General features: G+C 46.8%; 8 protein-coding genes across 8 annotated transcripts; 3 read left to right on the top strand and 5 right to left on the bottom strand.

Moving 5' to 3' along the window:
* Window positions 1–3,208: 3,208 nt before the first annotated feature.
* On the top strand, window positions 3,209–4,898 carry FPOAC1_003598 (uncharacterized protein; the record flags this gene model as incomplete). The annotated part of the gene is made up of 5 exons (XM_044848157.1): window positions 3,209–3,248; window positions 3,298–3,472; window positions 3,527–3,801; window positions 3,852–4,323; window positions 4,373–4,898. 5 exons carry the CDS (start codon window positions 3,209–3,211, stop codon window positions 4,896–4,898), a joined length of 1,488 nt encoding a protein of 495 aa, XP_044714073.1.
* A 205-nt stretch (window positions 4,899–5,103) lies between these two features.
* On the bottom strand, window positions 5,104–5,497 carry FPOAC1_003597 (uncharacterized protein; the record flags this gene model as incomplete). Its single annotated transcript, XM_044848156.1, has 2 exons — window positions 5,104–5,158; window positions 5,211–5,497. 2 exons carry the CDS (start codon window positions 5,495–5,497, stop codon window positions 5,104–5,106), a joined length of 342 nt encoding a protein of 113 aa, XP_044714072.1.
* A 599-nt stretch (window positions 5,498–6,096) lies between these two features.
* FPOAC1_003596 (uncharacterized protein) lies at window positions 6,097–6,951 on the bottom strand (the record flags this gene model as incomplete). The annotated part of the gene is made up of 1 exon (XM_044848155.1): window positions 6,097–6,951. One exon carries the CDS (start codon window positions 6,949–6,951, stop codon window positions 6,097–6,099), a length of 855 nt encoding a protein of 284 aa, XP_044714071.1.
* Window positions 6,952–7,632: 681 nt separating this feature from the next.
* Window positions 7,633–9,109, bottom strand: FPOAC1_003595 (uncharacterized protein; the record flags this gene model as incomplete). Its single annotated transcript, XM_044848154.1, has 3 exons — window positions 7,633–8,739; window positions 8,787–8,846; window positions 8,897–9,109. 3 exons carry the CDS (start codon window positions 9,107–9,109, stop codon window positions 7,633–7,635), a joined length of 1,380 nt encoding a protein of 459 aa, XP_044714070.1.
* Window positions 9,110–9,448: 339 nt separating this feature from the next.
* FPOAC1_003594 (uncharacterized protein) lies at window positions 9,449–10,634 on the top strand (the record flags this gene model as incomplete). Its single annotated transcript, XM_044848153.1, has 2 exons — window positions 9,449–9,821; window positions 9,871–10,634. 2 exons carry the CDS (start codon window positions 9,449–9,451, stop codon window positions 10,632–10,634), a joined length of 1,137 nt encoding a protein of 378 aa, XP_044714069.1.
* Window positions 10,635–12,165: 1,531 nt separating this feature from the next.
* FPOAC1_003593 (uncharacterized protein) lies at window positions 12,166–14,150 on the bottom strand (the record flags this gene model as incomplete). The annotated part of the gene is made up of 2 exons (XM_044848152.1): window positions 12,166–13,106; window positions 13,739–14,150. The coding sequence occupies 2 exons, from the start codon at window positions 14,148–14,150 to the stop codon at window positions 12,166–12,168; spliced, it is 1,353 nt and encodes a 450-aa protein (XP_044714068.1).
* Window positions 14,151–16,378: 2,228 nt separating this feature from the next.
* FPOAC1_003592 (uncharacterized protein) lies at window positions 16,379–17,161 on the bottom strand (the record flags this gene model as incomplete). Its single annotated transcript, XM_044848151.1, has 3 exons — window positions 16,379–16,435; window positions 16,600–16,778; window positions 16,831–17,161. 3 exons carry the CDS (start codon window positions 17,159–17,161, stop codon window positions 16,379–16,381), a joined length of 567 nt encoding a protein of 188 aa, XP_044714067.1.
* Window positions 17,162–18,032: 871 nt separating this feature from the next.
* On the top strand, window positions 18,033–18,782 carry FPOAC1_003591 (uncharacterized protein; the record flags this gene model as incomplete). Its single annotated transcript, XM_044848150.1, has 1 exon — window positions 18,033–18,782. One exon carries the CDS (start codon window positions 18,033–18,035, stop codon window positions 18,780–18,782), a length of 750 nt encoding a protein of 249 aa, XP_044714066.1.
* Window positions 18,783–19,182: the final 400 nt, after the last annotated feature.

Here is a 19,182-nt window from a genome sequence, read left to right as displayed (position 1 = left end):
TTTACATTGCCATAAGAGTTGGTAATCTGAAAATATGAGCATTCTGGATGAAAGCATGAATTCTTGTAGAGTCCAGCCTCTGGCGTCGAGAGGATGATTGGGTTGATATGATTTGTCTGGGATGTAGACGGTACCTCTGCCGCCATCCTCCATAGAAACGCCAAATCTATGGTTAGGTAGAAAGGGTTTCTGGTTAGATGATTGACTGTTAAAGAAGCCTTCGGATGCTTTCTCAGCTGTGCCTGCCGCCAAAGTAACCACGGCATTCTTGTATGTTGTCGCCATCCGGGAAAACTCCCGTTTCTTATCTTCATCATCGTCTTGCAGAATACAAAATCTGTCGACCCAAAGATAATTGAAGCCAAGCTGTCTTGTGATGTATACAGCGTCTTGTATTGTCTGCTCCAGTTGTTCCATCTTGATCTCCTTCTCAAGATCTTTTTGATTCCTGTTTTCCAACTGGATGAGATTGTGGGAGGTAGAATGCTGCTTGGCTCCCCAACAATAGCTTAGAGCCAAATACGATCCACAGCGATCTCTTTCATTGATATGAAGTTGGATACGACATGGAGCGCCCTCTTTGACACCAACTTTTAAGATACGCGTGGGAAGCACAGCGTCTCTTGAGTAACGGCATTCTTGATGTCCCTCACTGGGTTTATCCAGTCTTCGGCAGTGATCGAAGAGTTTCTTGGCTGCAAGAATAACTCGGGGACTTTGTACGTCCTTAGCGATTGGCCTTCGTGATATTAATGTCCCAACCGGATCGTCTGGCAGGAATTAAATTAATCGACACAACACAACGACCGAGATGATATAGAAAAGGCCCATACCGTGTTTCGTAAATGGATAGAGCGTAATACACCCATCATGGTTTGCAAGACTTCCCCGTAAAGTATAAATGGGATTTGTAGGTTCCTTGAAAGGGCTGAAGTTCCGAAATATGATACTTTCATGGCTGGTCCATGTATCACCGAATTGATCGACAGACTTTCTAAGAATTAGACTACATAAAGCGCAACCAGATGCGACAGAGGCTTCGCATGCGTTGCGTGTCTGGTATGTAAGACCGTCTTTCGAATTGAGTTTTCGTAAGCTTGATTGAGAGAACAAGCGAGTACAGGCAGCGCATTGTGAGTCGGTGTTGCTTCGACGCACTCTTTTTCTCGGCGGCTCGTTGGATGAAGAATTGCAATTCATATCTGTTCCAGCTTCAAGTTGTATCAAGCTATAATGAAATGGCTGGTGACTTAACGTTTGTTTCTGGCGAGTGAATATTCCAATTGACGAATGCCACGTTACTTGGGCCAGACTAATTGCGAATCTGAAAGTGGATCGGATAGAAGGCCTCACAGACGTCGTTACTGCACTGCAATTTTAACCTCTCTGAAAGCTTAGCAATTATTGATACTTTTATGTCAGCAAGGTGCAGGCTGCCTCTTTGGTGATAAGCCGCAAAGTCGAATTGTTAGGCATTTTGAGAAAGGTGCATGGTAGTTGGGCGTGAATGTTTTCACTGCAATTTTAACCCTCTTCCGGGCTTCGATGCTTTCTATTGCTGGCGGGTGACAGAAAGAATGATATCCTAAGCCTTAGGGTAAAACAATAAGTTGTCTAAGAACTATAGTTTAAGGGCCATGAAGTGTTCCACTTATTTCGTTCTTTATGTTTCTGTTGGTCAATACTTATGTTACCCTGAGGCATGGGTTGACAACAGGGTAGGATAACTCCACCGCGACTTCTCGGAGTGAGTTAAAATTGCAGTGAAGATGATGGTGGCTGAGCAAATGACGATTCAACGTGTTCAAATCAAGGCTCTCATCCATTGGAGCCTCGAATCCACAGCATGGGCAATGGACATAACTAGCGAGCCTGTTGTCACCTTTGGAATGCAAGGGTGGTTATGAGTTGAAATCGCAGTGAAAGAGATGCCCTACACTCTCTCGTCGAAATTTGCCATCATTCGCAAAGGACTTCGGATCAACACATCTAGATGTGTGATTACAAGGATGTTTTGCACTGCATTTTTTAGCTTAACTTAAACTCAGCCGTTATTGATACGCTGACGTGATTTGAGCAAAGCGCAAGCTGCATCACTACCGAATGTATAATGTCGATCTTTACTAACTTCTTACAGCGAGGAAATCCATAAAACTATGAGTTTCGTGGGCAAACTCGGATTCACTGCATTTTTAACGCCCTCTGGGCTCGAATGCTTAAGACAACAACGCGTAATTTAACCCACCACGACTTCAAGCACGAGTTAAAATTAGAGCGAAAGATGTCCTAGTCAATGCACCTCTCACAATATTAATATGTGTCCAAATTAATCTTTACAAACGGCTGAGGATAAACGGATCTGGATATATAATTGCAAAGGGGTTCTATGGCATCTATATTCGCAAGATGATCATTCTGCACTACAATTTTAACCGGCCTGAAGTTTAGCCCCGGTTGGTGTATCTTAACAAGGTCATCAAATGTACAATCCCAACATCAACGCAAATTGAGGTTAAGATGGCAGGGAGAAAGAGCTTTTAAGGCTGAACATAACCTACGGGCAACATGACAGCCAGTATTTGCTCCACTCACCCGACGATATGCTTGGCACATATCAGCCCTTTAAGTTTTCACTGCAATTTTAACCCACTCTCATAGTACAAGTTGTCGCTGGTGTCAGTTATCAGATCGCTTTTCAAGGGTTGTGAGATGCTAGCGGCCCACCATTCACTGCGTTTTTAACCCGTCTCAACGGGGGCAAAGTAGACTTGCTGTGAGTATGTTTTGGTTAGAAATCGCGAAAATATATGAACTTGTAGATGCTGAACAAGCATCTACATTTATTCATGACTTGTGATGTCGTCTACAGCCATTTTCAGTATGGACATAAACGTGGTGTTCTTATCGGAGATGCTCTCTTTTGACCATCCTCTTTCGACTTAGCGTTAGCCCGCTTCCCCAAGATCGACTAGCGCCCGTGGAGGTGATACCCCGCAACCGGTCATCATCTTCCTTTGACGCAATTACTGCAAAGGAAGGAAGGACATGATGCTTGCAAGCAACATTCTAGAAAAAGAGAATTATTCTTTTTCCCTTCCCAACCCTCACACTTTGCCCTTCAATCCACGACCTTGTCTTTATAAAAGACCGAGTCTTCGGCGCCAAGTGTCGATCCTTCTAGCTCTTCCCGTCTTATTTCCTGAGTTCGATGCCGCCAAAGAAACGTGCATACGTGCCAAAGACGAAAGGTCGGCACAGCCTCACTTTTGTCTGACCGACTCACTGACTTGGGCACAGGCTGCCATGAGTGTTCTAAGCGACGAATTCATTGTGATCGGACTGAACCTAGTTGTTACAAGTGTACCTCTAGAGGTTTGAATTGCAGCGGCTTGGGTATTCGACATCGTTTTAACAAAGGCGTGGCTGCCAGGGGAAAGTGGGCTGGTAAGACGATCGACAAAGTCTATGAAGAGTAAGCCTCGTATTCCCGCCTTGAAAGAAGAACAGTTTACTGATTGGGCCCCAGAAACGAATGGAAAGTCACAACCACCGACGAAGATGAGCGACGATCATCGACAACCTCAGCTGTGACTCAGCTGGCGGAAACGGTGGCATCCCTACCTCATAATGATCAACAACCAGACGAATTCGAAGCTGCGACACAATCCTCAAAGCCAGGATTCCGAGATATCATTAATAAACGAAACGGGCTATCGGACGACCATGCTATCTTTTGCACTTTATTTCTACAGGACATCAGAGAAAACACACCAGCATGGAAGCGGAACCTATTTCTGACTTGTGAGTCATGGGACAGAAAAGAAATCGCCATGCCGGGCTAACTCTACCAGTCTCACAATGTATATCAACCGAGATGGTGGCTATAGACGGTGTCCATAATGACTGGCGTCATCTCCTCCTCCCTCTGGCCCAGCAAGACGAGCTGGTCATGAACGCTGTCCTCACGGTCTCGGCATTCCATTTCCACATCAACAAACTCGAAAACAGTTTTAGGCAGAGCAAGCAACAATATCATGCTTTCGGTAATATCTCATACGATTCTTATGTTCCTGACCCACATCTGCTCCTCAGCCGAACTCTTCAAGGTCTACGGAAGAGACAAGAACTCAATTCCCGAGACCAGATTACACAACATTCGGTCTTGATCACCCTCTTACTACTGATGACCTCTGATCTTGTCACGGGAGGTTCGGACTTTCCGATGCTGCTACGGATGCTTGAGTCTGCATTGGATGCGATCGGCGGTAAGGAAGGGTTGGGAACTGGTATCCTGGCGGGATTCATCATGCGAGAACTTTATAAGTAAGTCTGTCAACTGAGTCAAACAAACAATTACTTATATCGGTCGCAGGATCCGAGTATACGCCGCTCCTCATCTAGGCGAAGAAATGGGTCTTCAGATGATCTCATCTCAAGCTCGAACAGACCAACTGTTCGGCTGTCTCAACCACTGCCTCCAACTCTACCCCGAACACGCCCCTCTCTTTCAACAAGTCGCAGATCTTGTCTACCAGGCCCGAGACATCTACCTTCAGCAAGTTCTATCCGACCAAACAACGAATTTCTTCGACCTCGATCCCATCCCCGCAAATCCAAGCTCGGTAGCTCGCGTCCAGCGATTCATCGAAACACTAGGACAAATACCTCAAACTTCTCCGATAGCACACATTTTGATCTGGACTACATTTGTAGCAGCGTCCGACGCGCAGCTCCACGAACACAAGGTGTATTTTGAGGATGCGCTTAGGATGCACCATGCTCGGAGCGGGTTCGGGAATTTGCTGAAGGGTATTGAGGCCTTGAAGAGGATATGGGGAAGGAAGCCTGGTGAAAGGTGGACGACGCTTCTGCCGCTGACAAAAGTACTTGTTGCATAATTTTGGAATTCATGATGATGACACGACATGGCAGTGATGATAATTTTAGTTTTCTTAATACCCTAATATTGGATTCATTTACTCACGAATACATACAAACTCGTATGAGTATCTTTCCATCACATCAACACAAATATAATTCACCCCCATCAAGCCAATGATTGCACTAGATTATATGCATATACTCAGTCGTGTTCTGTGAGAATTAAAATTCTTCAACTCGATAAACCTGATAAGGAACCTCTTCATATGGATGCGCCCTGCAAGGTGTCAGCAATCAAGCCCATCCCGATACGAGCGATGAAAACTCACTCTTTAAGCGCAGCAACGGCGTTCCTTGTAGTATCCTCCCCAACGATCAACGTCTCAACTCTAACCTCAGGCGTCTCCTCCAATTCTCCAACCTTGCCGATAGCCGGGTTAGCCGCATTGCCCGGTCTAAACTGTCCAGTACCGGATGTCTGCCACGCGCACTCAGTGTAGCCGCCGGGACCCGGGTATCGGCCCGCGCCGGCTTTGAAGATAGCGGCTTTACATGCTGCTGCGTTGGCGGGAGGGACGTAAAAGACGAGAGTGAAACGACGCAGAGATGATGCCATTTTGATGGTTCTTGATAGATAGTGAGGTGGCGGGGAGCTGCGATGAGATGAGGTATTGGTTAAAGTGGTGTTACGATTTGTCCGGGCCGGGATTTGAAATATGTACGGTAAGACTCCATGCCTGAAATCCAATCATTTGGAGTCTTGTTCATCTGAGGGGCATCATGTGACGTCGTGAGATATCTGGCATTTCGAACTGCTATCTGCGTCACCGAAATCAACGCATCAATCAAGTTTGTTAAAAGTTACTTACCCAAGTCAATTAGTGTGCTTGACCAAGATGAGATCTTGGTTTTTGAAGTTCCCTGGGATAAAAAGACCAAACAAAAAGGTTCAAGAGACTTGACAATGTACACGTCTCAGTACGAGCCAAAATTGCAGTGAAGAGCTCCACCAAGTCACTCGCTGTATTACCGAAGCGTCAAATATCAGCAAGACCAGGAGAGGGTTAAAATTGCAGTGAAGCCGGCTTACATGCCAACAAACTCATCCACGGTACCCCATACAGGAGGGAGGTTAAAATTGCAGTGAAGGAAGAAGGTGCAGATACGCTTTCAGAAATTGTTAGAGAGAATACTAATTAGCATGATACTTTCAGACTATTTCTCCATTATGTTAGACCAAGCATCTTCCACCTCATTCGGGATATCAACATTGTTATTCGAGCATGATCCCATTCTACTTGGTGTGTAAGCTGTGTCTCCCATAATCCGGTCTAGGAATCGGTCCATGGACCAAAGTTCTCTCGTCTTATTGTCTTTTCCAGCCTGGTGGTCTCCGTGGTTGCTTGTAAGATCTGGCCTCGTTTGTGGCCAACTGGAAATCCGCACTTCTTGATCGTCGTAAATGCGTTGGAAAGATGACACTGTTCGGCTGCTCATCGCAGGATCCTGCACCACGGTAATTGATCTGGGTTTCATTATACCGTGATCATCCAACACCATTCGCGTTTCAAAAGCATCAGCTCCACAATCTGTCGACCGATCGGAGACTAGAATTTCGAAGCCATTGTTTGTAGACTTGCTGGTATCTTTCTTGCTGAGGTCGAGTCTGTAAAAACGTTCCGCCATGGTCTTCAATATTTGGCCCTCTGGTTTTCCATTTATCTCCTCAAAGATATGACAATATTTCTTGCTGAACTTTATGGCATTGTAGACGAATGGTGTGCAAGGTCCAATTCCACCACACAAAACAAGAACTGTGTTTCGTGTCCGTGCGATGGAACAGGTTTGTTGTTGAGTCGCCCAGTCGAACACTGCTTCAGGGATCGCCAGGATCGCCGAAGCACAAAGGACGATCACATCAGTTGACGCATTGTCGTTTGTTCGGTCGAACTTTTGAAGGTAGGTGTCGAGGTCTTTAGCGCTGTAGATCTGCTCAAGGGCCAAGAATCTTGAGATAATGTTGACTGAGTCTGTCAATTCATTGGATTCTTCGGTTATTTTGGAAGGCATTTTAATAATAAGTGTTTGATATCTTGATATCAACCCGGACGAAAGGAAGAAGGGTTTCTCTGTGATGATATAGGGATCTCGGTGGGCGGTGTGTGGATTCTCGTTGACTGCTTCAGTATCCGCTCACCAACATTGATTCCCCTCGTCAAACCCCATCAATATCATCGTATGACTTCTTTGATAGTATTTCGACCAGTAACATATTCTTTTTACTCATAATTAGATCACTAATGTTGTCTCAATCAAATGTATCCGCTCTGTTACTAACACAAGTTGTACGTAAGGAATGCCGCTAGTCCCGTTTTAGAATACCACTAACATTGGCATCTCAAACACTCAGATAAATATTTCGTAACGGACGTATTCTAAATCTTCGTAGTAATCAAATCTTCAGTCATTGATAATTATATGCAATTCCAAAATAGTGATAGTCGCCAAACGTACAGTCACGAGCTACAAACATCGAGGGTTCCACATTCTTCACAGTTTGAGCTTGACACAGTAACATCATTGTTTCATAGCCTCTTATTTGAGAGAAGGCATCTGCACATGCTCTACAAGGATAGGATTGAACTGACTAACACTAAACATGTATTTCTTCTACCCTTGACTATTGAGAACAATGTCTCTACCGGAACCACACTAGATGCTTCTAAAGAACTGTGCTGCCTTCCGGCTGAACTACCTTCTATGTCTGGAAGGTTTCTTGTTGTTACGGTTCGCTTTTGTTTCTTCAGACTTCAACAAGCGTTCCCGAAGACCAATAGGGCTAGATCTGGGGAAAGCGTCGCCAAGCGGCTCGTCGAATATTTCGTTCTCAGTGCTGAAGACATCGCCGGGCCTCGGCTTTCCGCTAGTGATCTCAAATCTCACAGTGTCGGGGATTGAGGTCGGCCAGGACTTCTCTGGCACCATGTGGGACATAACCTTTCGTCCGCCCAACTGCCACTCGTGGTAATGGTCGTAGTCACCCCAGCCAGCACCAACCTGTCTTGGACGTGGATGCTTTACGTGGTGGCCTTGAGAAGTGGCGGTTGCAGAACTACCTTCCTCGAGCGGCCCGATGAACACATCCGAGGTTGATGTAATGGCTTTGACCCCGTTGGGATGGATAAGCTTGTTCGAGTCCCAGATGACATCGTCCGATATTTCCGAGAGGCAGACCCCAGTTGGGAAGATCCAGAGGGTATCCATGGCCGGTTTATCGGTTGTATAAACGTCTTGGATAAGTGATATCTTGCGCTTATCGAAATCCGTTCCCTCGGCAATGTGGTCTCTGCGAACATGAAACTCCTTCCAGCCTTTTGCCTCCCACTCGGGCAGTTGGTCAAGGGTGATGCGCTTCGTAATGTGGGACGCCTCGGGTGATACGACATAAATCCACGTCGTTTTTCGATGTTCATCATCCATCGCCAGGGGAGATGGGTTGGGTTGGCATCGCACTCGGATACCGTCCTCCATATTGCCGTAATTAACGAGTAGGGATCGTCCGTCCTCCTTTTCTCGTTCTGCCATTCGCATCATTGTAGCATGTTCTACCTTTCCTTTGTCCCATGTTGGAGGTGAGTATGTGTATTCGGCTGGGTATCTGAGTTGTTCAAGTGTTTCCTTCATTCGTTTTGGGTTACACTTGTCATCGGCGGATGGGCTCATGGTGATACTTCCTTTCGAATGAGGGAGATTTATGGGAGAACAGGCGACTGGATCCTCGGATGTGTTGTTGGTAGGTATAGGGGCAGACGTGACCGGCATTTTTGCAATGTTGTCGGTTGATGCAGAAGCAGAATCCTTGACTCAATTAGACATCAGGGGCATAAAAGAATTTCTCTACTTACCAAAGCCGACTTAGGGGTAGACACCTGGAGGAGGTTTCCCTCAAACTCAAGAGCAGTAATCTGATTCATGGCTTCTTGGGTCATGTCTTTGGTGGGAAACTCGACGACACAATAGCCAAGATGTCGCCAGTGCTTAGGAAGAATTCGTTGATCAGACGGCCAGTAGAGTATGATGGCGTCGTAACCTTTGTGGTGTAGGAAATCGAGAAAGTCTTGCGGCTCAGGATGTTGCCAAGGTATAAGAGACGTCCCTCAAGAAAAGGCCTTTCCGGAAGGTGTTTGAGATCTCTCTGAGGAGAACTGAAAAGTGGGAGAGGAGGCATGATGTCAAATTGTGTCGATAGAAGGGAGAATACTTGGGCATCATGAAAATGAAAATACAATTCGTAGTACACATTCTTTGTTGTATTTCGGTGTTGGTGGGTCTTGGGCTTTAACAGTCGGCTGTGAGCGTTGGCACTGCCGTGACAGTGATGCACTTTCTCACGGCCTTCAAAGATGACTGCTTGCCCAGGCAACAGACCTTTGTTTCCTCGGGCGACTTTTTTTATTCTGTGCCTGAACTTGCCCACAGCTAATTTTATTTTTTCCCTCCCCTCATTTTTCTTCTTGCCTTCTTCATCTTCTCACCATTACCGCCGGTCAGATCTCACTCGCCAACCATGAGTGCCACCGACGAGAAGCGAGAGCTTCATGACCTGATTGACCATTTCTTTCGTGACGGATACCACGAGCGAGACCCGACAGGCAAGCATGCATTGACAATCGAGAAGATGCTGACTGCTCGTCCGGCCTTCGAGAAGCCCGAGAGCGACCTGGACGGCTCTAAAGGCCTTCGATATGAATGTGCTGCAAAGATCCAGCAAGAGATCCGCAACCTGCCCTTCCCAGAGTTTCGACTGCAGGCGATTCATGTGTCTACTATTCTCGTGGTACCCAAGGAATGCCTCGAGAAAGGTGGCTTCCTTGCTCACGACCAACCTGCAAAGACTCTCTACCAGAATCTGACAAGTGTCGCTGCCCTCGTCCGGCACTGTAAGTCGTACCCTGGCCTTTCTGTCTGCTGTGCTAATTCAGTCTTAAGACCGCCTCAAGATCAAGGAAGACCGTTACCTTGATACCGCTGCGATTGATCGGAACCTCGCAGAAGAAAACGCATGCCTCCATCGCGATGACAATGAGTGTCTGTTCATGGCTACCGGTGGACCACGCGTCGCCCGCATCCTCCCATTCTCATTCAACAACAGCAACGCCAACATAAATGAGACGGCAAAGGTGACAGGCGCCTTCAAAGCTTTTTTCAATGATGAGACCTGCGACAAACTGGCTCACCTTTTGGCCAACCCTCACGACCTTGGCAGTTCGGATAAACAATGGAACATGGTCAATGTCAACGCCCAGCTCCTCGAATATTGGCTCATGTATGCCTTTTGTGGGTTGAAATGCTTGGGTGTCAGGCCTAAAGCCACTAAGGATATGGATGCTCAGGACCCGAAGGAGGACTCTACAAGGAATTCCAAGGAGTGGGAGGTCGTCATACAATTCCATTGGCTCCATCGCCGATGGGCGAAACCCAACGTCGAAATGAGCATCATGACTGGCGATGACAGCATGAAGAACATGGCGGAAACGCAAATCAAACATGAACAGGACGGACGCCCTCCTCCCACCCCTCAAGAAGGCGACGGGGTCATCGGCGCCGTACGTGTTGACACCTGCATGCCTCTTACTTCTGGCCACATCTTCACGATCACAATGTCGGAGCAAGATGCCCTCAACTGCAAGATGGTCCTGGACCTCCAGTGGTATTTGATCTCAATCACGGCCATGAGCGGTGGGGCTAGCTAGCCGCACCTTCTTCCTCACGCCGACGACAATGATGAACTCGGCCAGTAGACTCGGTCTAGTGTCAAACGGAAACGTTAACAAGCCACATACTAAACTACAAAAGGAGATAGCCTAAAGACTCTAAATTAGGTAGCATAAACTGACTACTGATTTCGTCCCTTATGATACCAGGGACCAGCTGTGACGTCCTTAACTTGGTCTTGCCCCTCTCATCGTTGGAAATCCACTTCTGGAAAGAGTGTCAACCCAGTGGAGGCAAGGTTGTTTACAAGAGCGATATCAAACTTCACTTCGTAGGTTGAGGGGCTGCTTGTATCGGTGTTCCACTCGGAGACATTTGTCGGAACATCTTGTGATCTAGTCAATTATGGTGTTTCGTAGTTCTTTTTTTATATCATTTTGAGTCAAAGGCGAAATGGTCTCAAAACATACATCACCGCTTTCCAGCTTTCCTGCGGTAGCCTCGTCGCAAGATGCTTTCCGGCCACTTATCTGGATTGATGAAGGAGCCACATCTCGAGTTAGGCCACACTCGCAAACCATGAGTGCCTCCGACAAGAAAGCGAGACTTAGCATGCTGGAGTTAACAAGGACTCACGGAGGATTCTCGAAACCTTCACAAGCCTGGCCTGGTGGGTATCAGAACAGCTAGTATCTGAAATCTTAGTATACCTAGTGTACACAAATAAATAGCCTAGAGAGTCTGGTCTACCCAGAATGAATCTACGTAATGATTCTGTATTTAATGCTGCTAGAAGCCAAGGGTCCAGTTGACAACCTCACGAAGATCACAATCACTTTATCCACTAAAAACACTGCTGTCTCACCTCGCTGGGGAAGACACGTTGGCACATATTCAGATTAATTTCTTGGATTGATCAACATTAAACTAGTCCTCCAATACTACCATCGGTTCCAATCCACAGGGCTCGTGTACCCAAGTCCATGTTCCTCAAAGCCGGGGATCAGCATCTTCTAATTCCGAACTTCAACGGCGGTTCCCACCCTTGGAGCATTTGACTTCATCGACCCTCCTTCCCACTAAGTCGGCTTCAAGACGTTGGATGGTCGAGCTTCTGTTAGTCCGATGGTTCCCAGCGTGTCTTTTGGGCCGACGAGAGGTAGTGCTCCGCGCCCCCAAATGAGTGAGAGCAACGGTACCTACCCGTTGACTATGTGGTTGATAATGGGCAAATGAGTGAGATGAAGAGGCCAGGCGTCACCGTTCAAGCAAATGCGAGACTACCACTAAAAGACACATCATCGGGAACTGAAAAAGTCGTTTCGTCTTCCAGTATCGATTAAATGTCGGCATTCGGTAGTCGACGGATGGGCGCAAGTTCTTGTCGTACCCGGTTCGTGTCGAGGCTCTTGTCGAGGTTCTAGTTGAGTGACATTTTCCGTTCCAATCCTTTCAGGTAACGTGGCCACCTTGTCCTTCCTCGCAAAAACGCAGCGTGTGAATGTAATTAACCAGGCTCGGAGTCTCTCCCACTGTGGGAAGGTTCGGTGAACGGTGGGCAGTCGGGCGCTAGCGAGTGTTCTGGGTACTTGCTAGGGGTTGGCGGGCGATGTGCCAGGTGCTAAAGATGGTTCGGGGTTGCATTCTGAACTTGACCCGCGAGAAGGGCGAAGCCAGGTCCAATGAGTCTGAGGGCGACATTTCAGTGACCACCTCTCCTGGGTATTGGTATTGATCGATAAATGATCTAGGGACCCATTGGCCATGCGTTGATGTGAGGCCATCTGCGTTGCGGCGGGGTTGTGCGCTGGCGAACCCGCAATATCGTGTCTGTAGAAATTTATCTGAGGGCACCAGTGAGTGATCCTCACCGTAGTACCTAATAATGTATGCATCAGGATCATAACGACTGGTGGCAGCGATCCGACGAAGCAAAGCCACTTTCTCGATTGGGCCTTTGAGCTTACTTACAAGCTCTCCGACATAACCAAGTCCAAGGAATGGTCTGAAACCTGTGTCTGGTATGAACTTGGACGCATGTCTACCACCAAGAGATAATAGCTTGTGGATACTATCACCTGGGAAAGATTGCGCGTCTAGGTGAGAGGCTGCTGACTTCGAAAGGATATATAGAGTGGAGGAAGGATCTCGTAACTCTTCTTGGCAACGTAACTCGGCATTAGTAAAGGCCAGATGGGAGACCTGTCTCTCTATCGTCTTTCTCATTGCAATAAAAACACGTGAAGGGTGCTCTGCCAATGTACCTGCGAGATTCCAGTGGGCTAAGAGAGCACCGTATACCACATGCGTGAATTGGTCAAATGAAATCTTGCGAGCATTGGAGTCAAACCTGGCCTTCCTGGGGACCGGGCGTCCATATAAGTTCCAATGGGCCAGCGACGAGGACCAGGAAACGCCATGAGTGTCATCGTCGTGTGGACGGACGAGTCCCAAAGTCAGGAAACCACCAGACTTGACAAGTGGATCCGAGAACTGGAGAGGCAGTACAACTGAACCCTCAACAGTTATATCAGGATACTTATTTAATTTTTATGACGGCTTAAGCTTTCGTCTTCTCGGTTTCTTCAAGGTTATCAACAAAGGTTAATCTGTCCGGACAGATCAAATTTTCAACAAAATATCAAGTCAAGGTTTCTCTCAAGACTCTAGGTTTTCCAATACAGGCGTGACTCATACGGCATGAACTCTATGATATCGGTGATTATATCAGGATACAAGTGCCAGGAGCTCAGAGCGAGGAGACACGACCCTTCATTAACTGCCGGGGGCATTCCCTTGACGAGTTTCTCCATAGTCTCCACGGCTGATTTCCAGGCTTCCATAACACTCTAGTAGACTGTGTCATGATTGATAGGTAGATCGACTTTCTCAAGAAGGTCCATAAGCTTATCTTATCGCTATTTGTTGAACCGGTCTGCTGTTCGAAGCCAGGAGCGAACACTTACATCCCATTCTGCGAGACTGGAGCGAGATATGTCTGACTGAGCTGCAGCAGCAACCGTGGAAAACGGGAGGGGATCTTCATTGTTCCATCGACCTTCAACCTGCTTTCTCCTTTCTTTAACAAGTTGAACCTATGTTTATGTTGCTTCGGAAGCAGTCCATAGACGTGCAAGCATACATCCCAGAAGCTGGACATGCAAAGCAGTTGGGGAAGATGTCGCCGCAGCGCAGATAGAGGTGCCATCTGCACCAATATGAGCCGCAAAAAGGCTCTCTTCTATTTTCGGTGAGCCTTCCTTTCGAGCGGCTTGAGCGATCTCAGAGACCCGGGTACCGTATGATCTGACAAGGGCAGGTGTGAGTGGGAGTATACCCTCGAACAAAACACCAAGTCTTCGAGCCGTTATATGCGCTGTCCCACCCTCCGCATTTTCTTTCCGTGTTTGGGATAGAGCACTCCCAAGGGGCTCGAACTCTTTGGGCGCTTCGCACTTGACCAACGTGAAATCGAAATTGATGTTGGCTGCTGCAATCGTCAACTCATTTGTCGCAGAAGCTAGCGCAGCTTGGAGCCTGCCGAAAGATGGCATGTCTGCAGTCGTAGAGCCGTGGACCGACCGGGAAGTAAGGCTGGCACCATTGATGAATGAACTGAAATTGAGAGAAAATAACGGTGTATGGGAGCCTGCATATATACCCAAAAGAGAATCAGGCTGAGCAAGTATGGGCAGGTACGTACTGATGCCTGAGGCTTCCACATGTATGCAGTCATGGTTGTAACACTTCTGATATACCTACACATGCTGACCGATGTTATTCTTTTCTACTCTGCACGGCACTTCGATATGGCAGCTGCATTACCACAAGTCGACATATTCTCTATCACTTCGTGAGGTCGCTTTACACCTTTGACATCTTCTTCTGGTCTCCTCTTGGACTCTGAATGTTTTGTTTTTCGGCTTTTCCGCGACAGGCTCGTAGCAATATGCCTTACAATCTGCCAGGCACGAATTCCGTGTACTCAGCAACGCTGTTCCAAATAATTGATCAGCAACAAAGGCTCTTACCGAGTGAACAAGATGATGACGGTAAATCAACAAGGACAGCATTCTCAAGTTCTAGACGAAAGGGACACAATCTGTTAGCTGTTTCACTGTCTGCAGAACTCCAATCCATCCTGGTTACCTAACATCGTAATCCGGCAAGACTCTCTAAGAGTAGAACTTGGTGCTTCTTCGGTAAATTAAACCTCGTAAACCTCGTAAACTTTTCGTTCTCATCATAAATGTTAGAGTAGTCGCTTTGTCTGCCTTGATTGTCGATGTTTTGTCAGCTAGCAAACCAAGGCAGCATTTCAAATTAGACTATGAGAATCGTGAACAACCACCAAAATTTACCTCTGAACAAACCTTTTTTGTCTCTTTGTCTATGGCCGCGTATCATTAAATCCGCCTTTCTTTATTCTTCTCAATCTTCACCAGAGTCATCAACTGTATGGCTGACCTCTGCGCGCACTCCGATTTCATACACAATCTATCACCATCATCCACCTGTATCACAAGCCAGCCATGAGTCCCACCGACACTCTTTCCGACCACCAGCCGGAGTTTGAAAGCGCCAAGCATGGCACATAGGTTTTACCGAACTCTTCCAGACGCGGGCATCTGTCCTCGTTCTTTGGAATCACCTTTATATCAAGCGAAGTGGGTCAAATCCCTTATACATTCAAGGGCTGACCCAGATCGACGAGTCGGGATGACGAGAATTCGAGCACTTGGGTGTAATCTCGGAGCAAACATGTCGGATTCTAAGCACCATTCGATGTCTCCTATATCCAGTGGCTTCGTCTCTTCAGAAGGTATTGCAAATCTCTGGAGCTTGCGGCTTGTAAAGGCCTGCACTATGTCGGTCGCCACACACGAAATGAAAGGCCTGCATAACTTCCTCTCCGTCAGCGCCTATGGCTCTTATTGTGATAGGCGACCGGATTCTACAATGATCACCTGTAAACAATAAAGTTGCCTATTAATATAAACCAAGCTTCAAATGCTTTTACAAGTAGTTTGTTGCAATTATGTTATATTCGTTATCATTGTAAGCGAAGGGCGTGACATGAGCCGCATGTCCAGCGGATCTAGCTGTAAAGATGCATTGATGTTTATCTCGGACCCAACAACGGTCTCTTGCTGTGCGATGCGCCCGACCTCCTGTTATGTAGGAACTTTATCACCACAATACCAAACCACTCGTCAGTCAATTTGCTCGGCGTACCCTGATCCCTGTTGCTGATACTAACCCTCAGCAATACAATATCTGACAAGGAGACAACCACTACACGCATAAGCCTGTAGAAGGTAAGGACTGAATCCTCTCTCAGTACCGAATTTCAGATTTAGGAAGCAGCTCAGGATGTTCGGCCCCGCCACTCATGGCTGCGATTTGAATGAGATGCCACTGAAGGTCAATTATTACTTTACAGATCTTAGCATCATCGATAGGCATTATAAGAGTAACAACATGCCCAGAATTGACAAGAATATATATTTCCGGGGCAGGGTTATTATTATCCTCGTAGCAAATCTGCTCTTTCGCCATCTCTTGTATACTATTAGAACCTATAATGGCGATTTTATCAGTAGGCTTTCCTATTCGGCGCTTTAACCAATTGAACTGGATCTCAACTTTCGCATTCTGGGTATCGAGTGGCCTGATACCTAAGCATTTCAAGCCAAAAAATGCTTGTGGCCACAAGGAACACAGGTCGTCGTTCATGGTTATCATATTCCGATACTGGTCGGAACCATCCAGCCGAGCAGGATTACATAAAGTAATGGCGAGCACTGACGTTGACTCGTCGTTGAAGAATACCTGCATGCTGCGAATTAAAGGGTAACGCGTTTGCAAACAATAGTGTTCGCTTTTGTTCCAGGAGAACGGAAGTATGTATGCTACTTCACCGGCGGGTGCACATGTGAAGAGACATTTGAAGTTGTCTCGTTCAAGACAGTCGTTCTTCGCCGCTGTACTTCGTTGAATCACCTCTGGTTCAGTAGATGAACCACCCGGCTCGGTGTCGTCATTGTCGGGAGTTTCGTGACTGGAAGCCATCGAGGTAATCGATGTCTTTGGATAGCGCTCTGAGGGGTGGGCATCCACCGGTCCCTTGGGCTGTGTTTGGCACACGGACTGGCGGCGGTCCTCGTTCGACGACCGCAAGACTAAGATAGGTTAGCATACACATTACGATAGGGAAGCAACAGGCAAACTAACAGTGTCCAACTAATGTGGCTGCATTCTCGAGAGCCAGAAGGAGACGCAATGCACCTCGCGTAGTATGGTCAAGACTGCCCCCGTCCGTCAGAGATGATAGTGGAGCGAGCAATATTATCGAAACATGAATTGCTGTTAGTCGATAAGTTCCATCAATATAAAGAATCTTTTCGTATATTTTCGCGGCACATTCGTATCGGAAGTCCTTCGTGTCTCTGAGATCAGTCTTGTGGGGGGACTCAAGGGCCGCCGTCGTGCCTGACTGCATTTCCGGGGGCTTGCTATCTCGAAGGGCAACCGGCCACTGATTTTTTGGGGATGAATCGCTCATGATTCTAGTCGGTGGGTGCGTGTAGGATAAATGAAAGCAGTGAAGTGGAGGAGGAGAAATGAGTTAAAGAGAAAGAAAGGTGACAGTGGTGGTTAAATAACAATGTCCGGATCAATTTCGCCCCCGTATGGAAGTTAAAGGAACAAAAAGTGGGATGTTGAGCAGGCCCCACGGCCTTTTATGTTGTGTGAGAATAATAAAGTTGCCTCCAGGCCGAAGCTTCTATGACTCAAAGCTACAGAGCAACAGAGAAAGTCAGTGTTAAATTTTGAAAATCGTGCAAAATCACCAAATGAAAGGAAATCAATTTTTGACAAGGCTCACTGTCTCTAAAAGAATGCAAGAGACAGGACAACGACTGAAATCTGCGACGGAGGTCCTCGAGAGAAGAAGCTTCCGAGTTATACATGTACTGGGGATGTAGGCGAATGGTTTGAACTGGTAGGTTCTGAGTTTAAGAAGTGGCGGGCAGAGAGGAACCAAGAAGTCAGAAGCTGTGCCGAAAGTAGACGGGCATGCATGTGTGTGAGACTGTTCCAGCAAGAGATTAGTAACGAATAATGAAGTAAAGGTCTCGTTGCTAAATTCTCAACATCAATGGTATGGACTGCTCTGAATTCTACCAAGGCAAAACTGGCAAGCCGACGTCGATATGGAAGGGAATGTCCAACCGCCTTTCTGGTCCCTTTTTCCATATGTGGTACCTGAAGATAACGTGATGCAGTATAAGCTGTTGCTGGATCTTCAATGGAACTTAATCGGGGTTTTTGGCGGCACCACTCATGGCTGACTCGGATGATACTTGGAGCGCAAGTTTAGAGCGGGTCTTCGCTCTTGCTTTCAAGGAGAGCATATACTTCTCTATGAAGGCATGGCAATAACCATAACATGGAGACTACTGCGTTGTGCTAACTGCTTTTATCAGCTCGCTTGCGACCCTTGGGGCTCTCCAGAAGCTTACGAACTCAAAAGGTTTACGGGTAATGTTGGAAGATCTGGTGTCACGCTTCTCGTCCCGCCCAAAGCGTCGATGGTCATGGAACGAGAAGAAACATCTTGGCGACTGATGTCATCTTCGGGGTTTGATGGAACATCTCAGAACTATTTTCCCAAAACTTCGATGCATCTCTCCTTTACGGAATACTATGTTCCACTCGTCCAATCTGGCGATGTTCAGGAGCAAAGTAGCCAGGTTTTCTTGCTGGAATCCGTTGTCTCTGTGCATGACTCGGAGCGTTGGATTGGAGACGTCGACGTGTTGAAATGTCTCGCCAGCCCTTTTCTCGTCTACACAGTCGACAATGGATGCCATAGACAGCATTCAAATCGCCACTTTAGAGGAGTGTCATCTTTAGAAACATGGGATGATGTTCTAGATCCCCCTCCTGGTGAATGTGTGATTAGAGCCCAGGGCTCTTGGCTGGCACGGTTGGCGATTGTGACTATTTTTATTGAGGCTCGAGGAGAACCAAATGGGGAACGTATCGCGATTCTCTCGAACGATACTTGCTGGGAATGCTATGGGCCTTCGACAAGGTTTTCGCAAGCACAGCCGAATGTTGAAGGAAATCGTCTACAAGCACTACGCATACCCAGTGTTGGTCGAGTTATTGTGTTTTGAACTTTTTCCTCAAGTATAACGACATCATCTACCATTGAAATATGTACTACTGAACATCATGAGAACTATAAGAGATCAAAAATCAATCATATACGTACAGTCTTTCTGTTAACAATAATCAATTAACTTCAGAATTACAGGACTTGACAATTAGTCTCTTGGTGGAATGAGAGAGATTAGTCAGCGGTTTTTGGGTAAGACAAGTCAGCATCAGCATCATCCTGCATCGGCGGCTGCAAAGATAATGCATCTCACTTGATGCATTTTTCGGCCGAATCTCTCTATTAAAGATCAACTAATTCCTCCTTGTTTTTTCTAGAATGTTGGATCGGATGAATAATGTCTCCATGGATCGAAACAACGGACCAACTACAGTCCGAGTGCACTGGAGTTATTTCTT

Source organism: Fusarium poae, chromosome 1 (genome assembly GCF_019609905.1).
Source record: "Fusarium poae strain DAOMC 252244 chromosome 1, whole genome shotgun sequence".
Taxonomy (NCBI): domain Eukaryota; kingdom Fungi; phylum Ascomycota; class Sordariomycetes; order Hypocreales; family Nectriaceae; genus Fusarium; species Fusarium poae.
This window is presented reverse-complemented; position numbering and strand designations above follow the sequence as displayed.